The sequence below is a fragment of the Diplotaxodon limnothrissa genome, linkage group LG14 (genome assembly GCF_057381915.1).
Source record: "Diplotaxodon limnothrissa isolate DT_005_m linkage group LG14, D_limnothrissa_male_GT1.1, whole genome shotgun sequence".
Taxonomy (NCBI): Eukaryota; Metazoa; Chordata; class Actinopteri; order Cichliformes; family Cichlidae; genus Diplotaxodon; species Diplotaxodon limnothrissa.
In genome coordinates, this window is record NC_140609.1 from 32,929,305 (window position 1) to 32,943,416 (window position 14,112).

The 14,112-nt window shown below is 40.7% G+C and overlaps 2 protein-coding genes across 7 annotated transcripts in view; both read left to right on the forward strand.

The window, feature by feature from the left end:
- Window positions 1-3,113, forward strand: part of stard13b (StAR related lipid transfer domain containing 13b) — a 64,217-nt gene extending 61,104 nt beyond the window's left edge. For all 4 annotated transcript variants that reach the window (XM_085370837.1, XM_085370836.1, XM_085370838.1 and 1 more), the window contains 8 exons: window positions 180-339; window positions 428-626; window positions 713-926; window positions 1,359-1,473; window positions 1,584-1,805; window positions 1,901-2,118; window positions 2,216-2,392; window positions 2,534-3,113. In XM_085370837.1, coding sequence (XP_085226963.1) covers window positions 180-339; window positions 428-626; window positions 713-926; window positions 1,359-1,473; window positions 1,584-1,805; window positions 1,901-2,118; window positions 2,216-2,392; window positions 2,534-2,651 — 1,423 coding nt within the window. In that variant the 3' untranslated portion in view covers window positions 2,652-3,113. The remainder of the gene's footprint in view (window positions 1-179; window positions 340-427; window positions 627-712; window positions 927-1,358; window positions 1,474-1,583; window positions 1,806-1,900; window positions 2,119-2,215; window positions 2,393-2,533) is intronic.
- An 8,084-nt stretch (window positions 3,114-11,197) lies between these two features.
- Window positions 11,198-14,112, forward strand: part of nbeab (neurobeachin b) — a 206,989-nt gene continuing 204,074 nt past the window's right edge. For all 3 annotated transcript variants that reach the window (XM_085371743.1, XM_085371742.1, XM_085371744.1), the window contains exon 1: window positions 11,198-11,470. In XM_085371743.1, the coding sequence (XP_085227869.1) occupies window positions 11,198-11,470 (273 nt within the window). The remainder of the gene's footprint in view (window positions 11,471-14,112) is intronic.

A 14,112-nucleotide genomic window follows, 5' to 3' on the forward strand; every position in this document is an offset into this window, starting at 1 on the left:
CCTATTTTCAATTTGGATTTTATTACAGTTCTTTGAACTGATAATCACTCTCAGTCATCAGTATTATTTATGTATGTATTTGTCCAAATCCTGATATACTGTATTGGCGTCCTTCATTGCCATCATCTTTCTTTAGTCTAAAGAGAATTTTTTAAAACATGTGCTAATGTCTCTCCTAGGTCTGTGCCAAAATTTATGAAGAGAATGAAGGTACCAGATTATAAGGATAAGAATGTGTTTGGAGTTCCTCTCATTGTGCATGTGCAGCGTTCAGGACAGCCCTTGCCCCTCGGCCTGCAGCAGGCCCTGCGGTACTTGAGGAGTCAGTGCCTTGACCAGGTCAGTGACAGTATACGATACTCTCACACTGCACATGCCTTTCATTTTCATATATGAAGTTTATGTGATATAACTGTTTTGCTTCCAGGTGGGTCTTTTTCGTAAATCAGGCGTGAAGTCTCGAATCCAAGCTCTGAGGCAGATGAATGAAAGTTCTCCAGAAAATGTAAATTATGAGGATCAGTCTGCCTATGATGTGGCTGATATGGTGAAGCAATTCTTCAGGGATTTACCTGAGCCCCTACTCACCAGCAAGCTGGGAGAGACCTTCCTCCATATTTACCAGTGTAAGTAAAGACTGCATTTTTATCTGTTATCACTACCTCTGCAAAGCACAAATGTTGTGTTCTAATCCTTTTATTCACCTGTGCAGATGTACCAAAGGACCAAAGATTGCAAGCTGTCCAGGCCGCCATCATGTTGATGTCTGATGAAAATCGAGAGGTACTGCAGACGCTGCTCTGTTTCCTTAGTGATGTCACTTCCTCTGTGGCGGAGAACCAGATGACACCTATGAATATTGCTGTGTGCCTGGCTCCGTCCCTCTTCCATCTCAACAAAATGAAGAAGGACAATCTATCACCAAGGTATTGTTTTCTTTTTTTCTTGTGTTACACTTAACTTGGTGTCTGTGGTTTTGGGTAACATTACCTGCCATTCTGTGTTTACAAAAATAATGATGAAGACATGCATACATTAACTCCTGCATGATTATCTTCCCCACAGCTCCATAAAGATCGCTATAAAGTGGGTTACAGATTTTACTCATCCCTCAGGGGTGCAGTAGATAACTCTCTTTCTGGGCCAGTTTTACCCCAGTTAAAGCTTAATGTTTTATGAGATCATGCTGTGTACAAACAAAGCAAAGCTCTCTAATTTAGCAAGTTGAAATTGTTGCTAAAGAGATCAAAGCGGTTTCCTGCAGAGCGGAAGAAGGGTTTATATACTGTTTCTTGTGGGGATGTTGACCTGAAGTCCCTGCTGGCCTAATAGGTTTTCTCTCCTCATATAATCTCCAGGGCCATGCATAAGAAGTATGCTACTGGCAGACCAGACCAGAAGGATCTGAATGAGAATTTAGCAGCGGCACAGGGCCTCGCTCACATGATCATAGAGTGCAACCGCCTCTTTGAGGTACGAGAACCTGTGTTTATTATGCAGTAAGAATTTAAAGCCTGGATGCAGTATCTAGTCTTGTTTTTATTTGCTGTGAGCCTTACCTTATGCTTTTATGCACCCATTAGATCCCTCATGAGATGGTTACTCAGTCGCGTAATTCCTACGTGGAGGCTGATTTGCATGCACCAACAATTGACGAGCTGTGCAAGCAGTCGGAAGATGAGGATGGAACATACCAAACACTTTTGGAGGGGAGACTTCAGAACCTGCTCAAAGAGGCCCGGGAAAAATCCAAATACTGGGTGTCGTGCAGCAGCTCTGATAACACAGAGCTCTATTATAAGAAGGTTAGTTTTCTAACCTAAACTTAAACCACTATCTTTATTTCAAAGATAGTGGTACATGAAAACAATCCTTTTTGTGTCTTATGTGTGTGATCCAGGTGGGAGATGGCAACCCTTTGAGACGTTGGAAAGTGTCTGTCGAGGTGGAAGCGCCGCCATCTGTGGTGTTGAACCGGGTGCTGCGAGAGCGCCACCTGTGGGATATGGACCTCCTTCAGTGGAAAGTGTGCGAGACACTGGACAGGCAAACAGAAGTGTTTCAGTATGTCCTGAGTCGCATGCCCCCTCATCCCAGCAGGGACTTTGTAGTTCTTAGGTGAGTGCTTAAGAAAACTCAGTGATCTCTTATTTTGGGAATAGCTCAAATTGTATTTCTTAAGATACCATAATCAGTCTCTTTCTGTGCATTCAAGGTCATGGAGGACAGACTTGCCCAAAGGTGCTTGCTCCCTGGTTTCTGTGTCTATAGAGCACGAAGACTGTCCTCCTTTAGGAGGGATAAGGGCTATAGTCCTGGAGTCTAACTACCTATTAGAGCCCTGTGGCTCAGGAAAGTCCAGACTAACTCACATCTGCAGAGTGGACATGAAGTAAGTCCTACAATGAGCTTTTACACAAGATTCTTTTAGAAAGTGCTATATAGAAAAGTTGTTCTCTTATGGTTTGAGCTGCATTTCTAAATATTTTGTGATGTATGCTATAGTATATTGAATATAGTGATTTGATTTCAGGGGACGGACTCCAGACTGGTACAACAAAGCCTTCGGCCACCTTTGTGCTGCAGAAGCTGCCCGAATCCGCAACTCCTTTCAGCCACTAATCACAGACGGCCCAGAGACCAAAATCTGAAATTCTTTGCTGCTTGTGTCTGCTCAGCCTTGAGATCAACATTGAGCCTTTGAGTCATTGCTAACAGCCACAAAAAGTAGAGACGGGGCTCCAGAACGAAAGCACAGTTTATTGTTTGTTTGTCTGAATGCAAAATGCTCTGATAATAACTTATGGCTCCTCTGAAATTGCACAATTTTAAAAGAGGACATCTTATAGGTGCTGAGCATAATTCTTCATTGGGAAATTAATTATCCTGCCAATATCATTGACATTTATGACTATTTTATTTACCTTCATGTTTCTAAAACTGTATGTTATAATAATTATCTTTAATAATATTATTGTATTATTGTTTCTACAATGTCTAGGACATTCGAGCTCTGAAATGCTTCTGGGAAGCATATATTTGTTTGTTTCAGATTTAAAGCTATAATTATTATGATGTACACTCAAGTGTATATATGTGTGTCTGTGTGTGTGTGTGTGAATATACTGTAAATTAAATAGAATGTATATTTTGTATGTATGTATATATATATATATATATATATATATATATATATATATATATATACATACACATATATGTGTATATATATATATACGAAGGGGTAATGAGTACATATGTTAATTTTCCATATATTAATTAATTTTTCTGTGTGAACCGTTCTGTCAAACACATGGTACAAAATTGTAAGCTGGTTTTACTTTGCTCCTTTATTGCCATTTTGAAATGGATGTAACTGTAATAAACGTTGACCTTCAGTGGTTGTGAAGAAGGTGACTTAAGGTTTGACTTGATCATACCTGCTTTAGGGTACTGGATTGTGCAGTCAGGTCCAAAAATTTTTTTTTTTTTTTAAAATAAAACCATGAAAATGATGAAATGCTTTGTGTGCTGATTCCTAATTGTATTATCTGATTCTAAAAATAAGTAAAAATTTAAACAGTATTTTTGGGAGTATGTGAACTCGATTAATCCTCAAAAGAAGCTAAGAACTTGTTACAGACGTTTAAGAGGTGTCAGAAATTCTCATTTAAAAATACTTAAATATTTTTAAATACAAAAGTTCATACACCGAGCAAGAAAATACACTTCACTCTGATTTGGAATGAGAGGGACCTCTGCTGGCTTTTTACAAAACTCATGTGACTCGAAATAGTGCACAGAGGATGGCTTATCTGAAATTGATTGCTTTTCTAATGCCACCTCAATAGTGGTTGAAAAAGCTAATAAAGACTGTTTTATTATTCTCTGGCTTTTTTCTTCCAAACTACATGGTAACTATATGGTAACTTGCAAATGTACTGTTTATAAGATTGGGGAAACCTGCAGTCAGCTGAGACTGAAGAAGTAACTTGGATGAGTGACGAAACGTTTCTCCCACTGAAACCGCTATGTCCAGATGAACAGAATCAACTTTTGGAGATTTACTTACCTGAATGATTGAGAATACATCAAGACATATATGGTAACTTGGGTTAAACTAGGAAAACGGTCAGTTTCTGCCACTAGATGGCTCCTCTATTTGCAGATTGATGATCTTTATCAATGATTTTTACAGTGGCAGCTTTTATTTTTCCTCTTAATGATCTTGCCATCGGTACATTTATTTATTTTAGCACGTTGAGAACATATCACCATACATATATAATACATTTTTGATGGCAGTCTAGGTTTTTGTATGCCATTTATGTACATGCCGTTGGTGTGTGTAGACCAAGCCTCCTTCACTGATCTCAGTTCAACACTAGCAGTGTTTGTGTCTCAGTTACATTGATTCAGTGACCCGTTGATATGCAGAGACAAAACATTAGAAAAAATAAAATAGAATATATGTATGCCTTATACAATGCATTCTACAAACTAAGCCACTATGCGAAGATATAGCAAGAGAAAAATAGAACGCGAGAAACGTGAGTAAAAACAATGTCATTCAACAAACTTCTACATTTCATTCGCAGGTGAACTGGCAAATATTACAATGTGGATCATTTTGCGGTGGTTTATCACAAAATACATCAAAATTACACAATGGTAGTCGTGATAGGCACAGCAGTAAAAACTGACACGACTCTTTTGAAGCCATGCTGACACAGATCTGTTTAATGAGCTCTTGAAAGGCACGCTCAGCTTCCGACTGTCAGAAAGGAAGATTGACAGAATTGTCCCAAGCTGTCAGTGCCAGCCTGTTTTATATAAATGCTGGAAACTGATTTTTTGATTATTATCTTTTTTAAAAACAAACAAACAAAACAGATGTTTGTGCACAGAAACGTTCTCTAAAATGTATCTATATGTATGGGATTACATCTATCCATCTATTCATTTTTCTTTCTTTTATAAAAAAAACAAATAAGTGGAAAATGCCCCAACAGTGTATCTTTTAGTCATTGCTCTGTGAGAAATAAGGGCATGTAAAAGATATTGGAGAAGTCAGCCTGTTGAGTATTGCAGCATCGACAGCGATCAACTCGAAGGAAAATGACGGAGGCAAAAATGTCCTTAATATTTTGGGAACTTTATTCCTCATTAACACGCGGCAAAACTTTTCTCATGGGTGCCGTATCTATTTCTCTTCTTCTTCTGTTTTAGGAACGTACAATGAAACAGTGCCTCCTTGTGGTGAGCACTAAAACACTGTCTCTGTTAAACCACAGTAACCATAATGCAGTTAAACAATGTACAACATGAGTACACACAACGAATATCTTAACACCCCCTCTTGTACTCAGGTTGCTGGAATCTAAAGAAAAGTTTTACAATGAACGATAAACAGTCGTACAATCTCTACCACACTTCCTTTTCCCTTTTTTTTTTTTTTTCCTTTTTAAGTACCAAACATAATGTCAGCAAACTTAGCAAGTTTTAGCTTGGAAACAGGTTTGGTCATAACATCTGCCACCATTTCTTCAGTGGCGCAATATAACAGACACATTTTTCCTTCATTTACAATGGACCTTACAAAATGATATTTAATGTCCACGTGTTTGCACCTCTGTCGGCTCACAGGGTTTTTAGCCAGGGCAATTGTTCCCTGGTTGTCCTCGTACACTATTGTTTGAGTGTAGCTGTAGTCATCTATACCTTTCAAAAGCTGTTCTAAATATATACACTCTTGCATTGTGGAAGCCAGAGCCATATACTCTGCTTCACAGGTAGAGAGCGCCACAGTGGGCTGTTTCTTGGTCTTCCATGAAACTAAAGAACTGTTGTTACATAGACGTACACAGTAACCAGTAGTGCTGCGTCTGTCGGCAGTGTCACCTGCCCAGTCAGCATCACTGTAGGCCACTAGACCCAAATTTTCATCTGTGTTTCTTCTAAAACACAACTTCTTATCTTTGGACCCTTTGAGATATCTCAACACATGTTTCACTGTTCCCCACTGTTCTTCTGTAGGCTCATGGAAATGTTGCGATAACTTGCTTACCACAAAACTCAGGTCAGGACGGGTACCTGATGCAAGGTATATAAGACTGCCTACAGCCTCTCTATACATCCTCACATCTCTTATCTTAGTAGCACCTTCTGTGTAACACAACTTCTGATCACAGGGAGTTCCTCTGGGTTTACAGTTCTGCATGTTAAACCTCATCAGTATCTTGTTGACATAGGTTTCTTGTGACATTGTTACACATCCATCAGACTGAGTGAAATCAATACCCAGAAAATGCTTAAGTCTGCCCAAGTCTTTCATCTTAAATTTGACTGAAAGCATTTCTTTCGCATCCTTCATTACCTTTTCATTGCCAGCAGCAATTATCAGGTCGTCCACCCAGATGATCATAATCACCTTACCATCTTTTGTCTCTTTGGTATAAACACAGTGGTCTGCTGGGTTTTGCCTGAAACTGTTCGCTGTTAGGTATTCATGCAAGATCCTATTCCAGTTACGACCAGATTGTTTTAACCCATACAAGGATTTTTGTAATCTACAGACTAGCCCTTCTCCCTCTTCATAACCTTCTGGCTGATCAATGTAGATTTCATAATCAATGGGAGCGTGTAAATATGCTGTCTTCACATCCATTTGATGGAGTAACAGGCTCTCCTGCGCTGCTTTCTGTAACAAAACTCTTATGCTGGGTAAGTTGGCTGTTGGTGAGAATGTCTCTCCATAATCTATCCCCAACTGTTGGCTGTAACCTTTGGCTACGAACCTTGCCTTGTATCTGTCGTTTCCCTCAATGTCACTCTTAACGGAATAAACCCACTTCCCCCCTACAGTTTTCTTTCCCTTTGGCAAAGTGGTTAGGGTAAAAGTGTCATTTTCCCGTAACGAGTGAATTTCTTCATCCATGGCTTTGATCCAGTTCTTTGAGTTAGCTGATTCTATGGCTTCCTTAAATGTGTTTGGGACACCACACACTGCCCTGTAGCAGTAGTCTATGGTAGTGTGGATCTCATCGCCGCCACTGTTGGCAGCTACAAAGTCATTTAAATGTCCCGGTTTTCTTCTCTCCCTAAGAGGATACCTTTTGTTGACAAATCCATCACTTGTCACATTTGTCTCTTTTCGTTCACGCTCATCAGGTATACCACTTTGTGGACTTGTGTCTGTCACAATAGGTTCTGGAACCTCATTGTCCTTGTCACCTTTCTCTGAAGGTCTGTTAGCCATAGGCTGTCTTACTCTGCTACAGTCATCATTTAGTTCTCCCTCATCTGTCTGTGTTTGTCTTTCTACATTTACTTTGCTCACAAACTTAACAAGTCTATGTTTCTGAACTTTCTCAGTTTCAGGGTGGTAAACTAAGTAGGCGGGACTGTTCTTATCATAACCTACAAAGAAACCTTGGTCACATTTTGAATCAAGTTTCCCCTTGTCCTGTTTGTATGCATAGCACACAGACCCAAATTTCTGCATTTTTGACAAGTCTGGCTTTTTACCTGTCAGCATTTGGTAGGGTGTTTTCCCTGTTCGCTTATTAAAGCATCTGTTCCGTGTTACAGCAGCAGTTTGAATGGCATAGTTCCATAGGCATTTCGGTAGCTGACTCTCAATTAGCATGCACTTGCCCATCTCGAAAAGAGTACGCCACCCCCTCTCGGCTGTACCGTTCTGATGGGGTGAGTACGGGGCTGATGTCTCATGCTTAATGCCATTTTTCCTTAACAGGGTTTGGAAATCTCTGCATGTGAACTCTGTCCCATTGTCTGATCTAATGCATTTTACGTTGCCATATGGTGCAACATCCGCTAGAAATTTCTCTGCTGCCTGCACTGTATCAGTTTTCGTCTTCAGGAAATATACAAACACTGAGTTTGAATAATCATCAGTGAATGACTGCACATATTTGTACCCATCAATAGATTCAGTGGCTATCGGACCTGCTAAATCTGTGTGTACCATTTGTAAAGGAGCCTTTGCTCTTGTATCCGGATCTCTGTTTCGGGTTTGTGCAAACTTTCCCTGGATACACACTTCACATTTCTTTTCAGGTCTGTCGGTTCTCCCCTTAATCTGCATACCGTTAACCACACCTTGCAATCTTACTACATCTTCATAGTTGCAATGGCCTAATATCTCGTGCCATGCTTGTATGTCATGACAGGTGTTACACTTATCATTACCCTCAACTTCAGTCTGCAAATAGTACAACTTGCCATACACATGAATGTTAAAGTTAGTACCGGCTTTGTGGGTCAACGTGTCCTGCCCTTGTTTAAAGGTGACTGTTGCTCCTAATGCAGTGGCTGACTTTACAGAGAATATGTTCTGGGGGTATGATGGAATAAACAGCGCATCTTTCAGCGTTGCTTTGCGTCGCTGGCCTGTATTGTCAATCAGGAACACCTCTGCGTCCCCCCTCTGTTGGGCGACGCCTCTGCACTGGGTACCGTCTGCCAGTTCTACGCTGTGTGACTCCGGTCTGAACGCGTCGTCGAAGCTCTTGAACTTGGCGATGCTGTTAATGATGTGTGAGGTAGCCCCAGTGTCCACCAACAGGCCTTTCTCCTCAATGCTGTACGCTGACTGCTGGACTTTGATGTCTACGCCCTTAATCCTGAAGGCATAATCTGGCGTTTCTGCTTTGGATCCGTTGCCGCTTTCATCTGCGACCTTCCGCGCGCCATCTTGTTTGTCTTTATGACTACATGTGGTATCACTGTGTGTGCTGCTTTTGCAATGACTGCACCACGTCCTCCGTCTGCACACTTTTGCTCGGTGGCCTTTTAGTCCACACTTGAAACACACAATGTCCACATCGCTCTTGTATCTGCATTGTGCGCTGGATCTTGTGTGCTCACGCCCGGTTCTTCCTCCTGTTTTCATTACGTTGTCGCTACACTCGGATGCGCTTGACTTTTCAGTGTCTTCGAAACTCCGTAGCTTTGTTTTGAACTCAGCAAATGTCATATCGTCTTTATCGTGAGTAACGTGTATTGCAAATGGCTTAAAACTTTCAGGTAGACCTTTTAAAACCATAGCAATCAATAATCCATCACCTAAAGTCTCACCCGCATTGCGCAGTGCTGTAATGGCGGCCTCTGCTCTGATGACATAGTCTGTGACAGTCTCTTCCCTCTTTTTCTGAAGCGATGATAGCGTGGTGTACAGGTTGATGATTCGGGGCTTCCCCTTTCCAGCGTAGTAGTCCCTCAATATTTCTAATGCTCTTCTCCCATTATCAGGGGCATCTCTCATAATCAGTGAGAGGCTTTTATCGTCCAAAAATTGGATTAACTCAGCGTAAGCGTCAGCGTTCTTCTTACCGTCTGCTGCTACTTCAGCCTCACTGTTCGGTTCCTTCAGAACAGTGGCTTTTAATCCCAACAAGTGCAAATATCCTAGCACCTTAGTTTCCCAAAGTTCATATCTGGTCTCATCTCCGTCAAACATGAGTCGAGGCAGCCTGCTTGCTCCTCGTTGATCCATGTTGCTATTTAGCCGTTAGCCCGCTATCCGTTGTGGCTCCGGATCTTCATGAGAAAAAACTCTTCTTCGAGTCGGCCCTGGGCCCATAACCTGTTGAGTATTGCAGCATCGACAGCGATCAACTCGAAGGAAAATGACGACGGAGGCAAAAATGTCCTTAATATTTTGGGAACTTTATTCCTCATTAACACGCGGCAAAACTTTTCTCATGGGTGCCGTATCTATTTCTCTTCTTCTTCTGTTTTAGGAACGTACAATGAAACAGTGCCTCCTTGTGGTGAGCACTAAAACACTGTCTCTGTTAAACCACAGTAACCATAATGCAGTTAAACAATGTACAACATGAGTACACACAACGAATATCTTAACACAGCCCTCTTAATTGTCTCATAAAACATTTAAGGTGGGGGGGGAGTGGCAGAAATGCTGCATAGTATAATTACACTGTCCATTCGATTGTGTGTCCACAAGACGACTGCTCCCTAATTCAGTAGGAAAGTTAAGAGAAACCCTGTCTCAGTATTAGTATTCATCCTAATGTAATTAAATTTATATTGCCTTGCATAAAAGACTATCCAAGGTCACATTTGTCCTTCATGAACTATGCCACACCTGGCGCTCTATAACGAAACGACCATACATTTTTGTGAGAAAGATAATAATAATTGTCAGCTACAATACAGACATTTACAAGTGTACATGTGCAGTGCTGATTAACCTTTCACGAATATGTAAATAAAAGCAACAGTGAGTTATTTGGTAATTCTCGTTTTTGATAGGAGTACAGGTATCTTTAGCAAGCTGGTATATGCGCATAATATCATTGGTCAGGTATTATATTCAGGTGTACCAACTCATCACTGAATACAGTAAATACAGTTTGGTGCACCAACAATGGAAGTCATCTGTAATGTTCGGCTCTGGCTCTGCTTTTAATGCGAATATTTCCACCACATGTGGTTTTCTTTTCTTTTTATCCCGTCCATTTCTATTTTACTCAGTGTTGATTTCATATTATTTTACTTTATTTTACATATAATTGTTTTCTATTTTCCAATGACAACTTTTCTCATACCTAAGTTACTAAATTAGCATCTCTAATAAAAAATAGATAAATCTCTAACCTTCACCGGTAAAATCTAATTTTGACTTAAGGAAATGAGAAACCTGTTGAAATTCATTACCCATCAGGATAACACGGTCTATTTTTTCTGTCTACATTAAGTGTCTGTCTAAAGTTATTGAAGCCAGCCGGTCTTGGCTGTTCCAGCCCACGCCGCGGAGAACGCGGCGAAGCGACACGTCTCCGGTATCTCAGACAACGCAGGCGTAGTGAGGGAGACGACAGGTAGGGGGCGGCAACATGGCGGTAACGGCAGCACAGCCACTGAACAGCGCACATCCTGAGAGCGGCACAATCACACACAGCTTTGTGTGTTCATCGCAGGTCTGTCAGCTCGGTAAACTGCCCGGCACCGATTTCACACAGGACCTACTGACCAGAACTCCCCAGAGTGGATTTCACTGAAAGAGAGTGATTTCTTTTTTGGTGTTTTGCTTTTTTTGTTTTTTTTCTCGAGTGTTTATTTCATTTTTTTTCGTGATGCTCCAGAACAGTGATTAAGTATATTGCAGAGATAAAGCGTAACAGCTCCTGAAAAGCTCCCGCTTTGGCTGGAAATGACAAGCGGTAGACCGGTGACAATGCCGGGCTCGCTGTCGCTCTCGGACCGACAACCTCCTCCAGGTCACGGGCAACACGCGGCTGCAGTCTCCGCTGCGGCCGGTGAGACTGTGATGATGTCCGGATCAGGTTCAGTGGTCCTCCCGGCTGGGATTATGAATCCATCGGTTCCTATCCGGAATATCAAGATGAAATTTGCCGTTCTTACCGGACTGATCCAGGCTGGAGAGGTTAGCAACCGGGATATTGTTGAAACGGTGCTGAATCTGGTAAGCAAACATTTTACCTATCACTTTGTGACTGGACATTACTGCACAAACCCCAAATCATCACTGGTGTTCAGTGGCAACTAATAGAATATAACGTGCATGTAACAAAATAATATTTATTTATTTATTTATTTTTTACATCGAGCGGGGGAAAATAATAATTACATTATTTACAGCATTAATATGAGCAGCTGCCCCAGGATATGGGAGAGTATACAGCAGTGAACAGTTAAAAGTCACACATGTACACATACAGATAAGGAAGGAGGAGGTGGAGGTAAGAACACAAAGCCATAGCTCAAGTTTTCTAAGAAGTCCCACAAAGTCCCAGCTTCCCTTGTGTTTTCCTGCAAATCAAGCAGAGTCATTGCAGGTGAAGTGCATCACTTGCTGGGATTTAAAGGGCAATGTCAAGTGGTATTCATGTTAAAGTAAAATATGAGCCCATGCAGGAAGGCAATTGCTTCTTCTAAGTGTGGGAAAATTTCAGGGATAGACCTGGCAACTGCAGGGGAGCTATTCTCACGGAGCCCAGACTTACTATAGCCCTGCTTTGTGATGTGATCAGTGTAGCTCCCCAGCAGCGTGTTAAAGATATAGATTCTGCACTTAATTAAAATGTGGTATCTTGTGGTAGTATGATAGTCACCACCCTCTGCCCATATACATTTACTGTTACCTGTAGAACATTTTGTTTCACTGCTGCTTCTAAAAAAGTAAGAATGAATGATTTCAGCACAATGTGTTTGAGAATTTGAACCCATATATGACCAGGCTAACCAAGTGAAACCAGTTTGCTGTCCTGGTGTATAAATAGACTGTGTAGGCAGTTAATACCTTTTTGCTTTGACCATCTGCAGGAGTACTGCACAGCCTGTTTGCAGAAGTTTGCCTCTCCTTGTTAGCACACTAGAGATTAATTACGACCTGTTCTGGCACAACAGAGATCCACTTTGTGGAGCAGGACAAATTGTAGCCTTTGGCATGTTCAGGCATGAGAGAAGTACTGCAATAGCTGGAGTCTCTGACACCTTGCCCCCTCACACTTTGCAGCGCTTTTTTCACAGGAAATGTGCACACCAGACAAGGAATAACACTGCAGCCTCTTGGTTTATTCTCTTGACCTACTGAATACAAAGTGTTAATGTCACAGCTTCCCCTTTCTCCCTGTGCTCATTTAGTTTCAGTTATTTGTAATGTACAGTAAGATGCATTTTTATCAAATCATTTTCCAGCCTCATCTGTTCTCAATTTGTTTTGAATGATGAATTTAATTAACTGGGGTAATTCGTGGTCTGCTCTGGTTAGGCATTTTGGGTATCAGTCAGTTTGATCCTGCTTGATTTTTTTTTTTTTATAGCGCAAACAAAATAATGTCCCTGCAAACACACAAAAAAGACATAAACTTAGACCGTAATTGTTATTCTGTCTCCCTGTTTATATATCCAAAAAGTGTGTATGGCTCTCACTAGTCAGGGAAAATGGTGAAAACATTTATATTTATCCTTACAAGATCAGGCTGGGTTTTTTTTTTGGTTTTTTTTTTGAGTGTACAGTATTTGGGAATTCTGAGGAATCCTTAAGTTTGCCTCACGGGATCCAGCTGTAGAGTAATAAAATATTAATGTTTTTCTCATTCTCTAAGGAAACTGTTCAGAAAATTGTGGTTTAAGGATACCAGCTCGAACATCTGTCATGTAAACATTTTATTCTGTTTTCTACTCCAGATGTGCAGTTTATGACCATTTTTTGGAACCTGTCTCTCTGATGAGTTTCTCCAAGTTAATAATTAGCACCAAGAATAAATAATTTAACGATTCTCTGATTGAAGAAAGTCAGGTATGCTCTAATGGATCATACGTTGAACATTGGTACTCAAACAAGATACCTTGACCTATGGATACAGGCTTCCAAGCACATAATTATCATGACCCTGACACCATGGCTTCCCATGTAGTGCCAATAACTGGTTGATATTAACACCAAAAGATGACACTGTCATGTCAGGTCAGAGTTATCACAAGGCTTACTTGCTCATGCTCATTCCGCTCCATGATAGAGAGGCTGCTATTGTTTTCACCTTGTGAATGTGTGTGTGTGTGTGTGTGTCATGGAGATACTGTCATGGGAACTAACTCAGCAGCTGAGTGCTTTGGCAGGTGTTTATGTATCTGTTTATGGACAGATTGTGTTCATGTGATTGCAGTAACTGTGTGTAGTTAAGCTCAAAATGAAGGGCAGGTTGAAAATGGATTTGTCTACAAAGTATTGATGTAATGTAGTAATGACTACAGAGTACTTGTGGACTGGAACACTGACATGTTGATAAAGGATTCTCGTTACCACGGGATGTATTAAAGGAGCAAGGAGGCAAGATGGAAGAACTGATTTAGTATGATTCTATAGTATTGATGCTGCTGTCACAGGTAAACAAATTTGTGTAGATGCTAATTTTATTTGGTCGGAACCACATTTTTTAAAGAAAAAGAAACTGCTAACGTAGGGTGGTGATGCGTAAAATAATTTATTAATGCCTCACCTTGTTGGCCAGTGGTCTATAAAAGGGTTGTGAAATCTTACATTAGTTGTCAAAAATAGGAGTTTAATAATAAATTTCTAGAAAAATCTTGCCTGTACAGTGT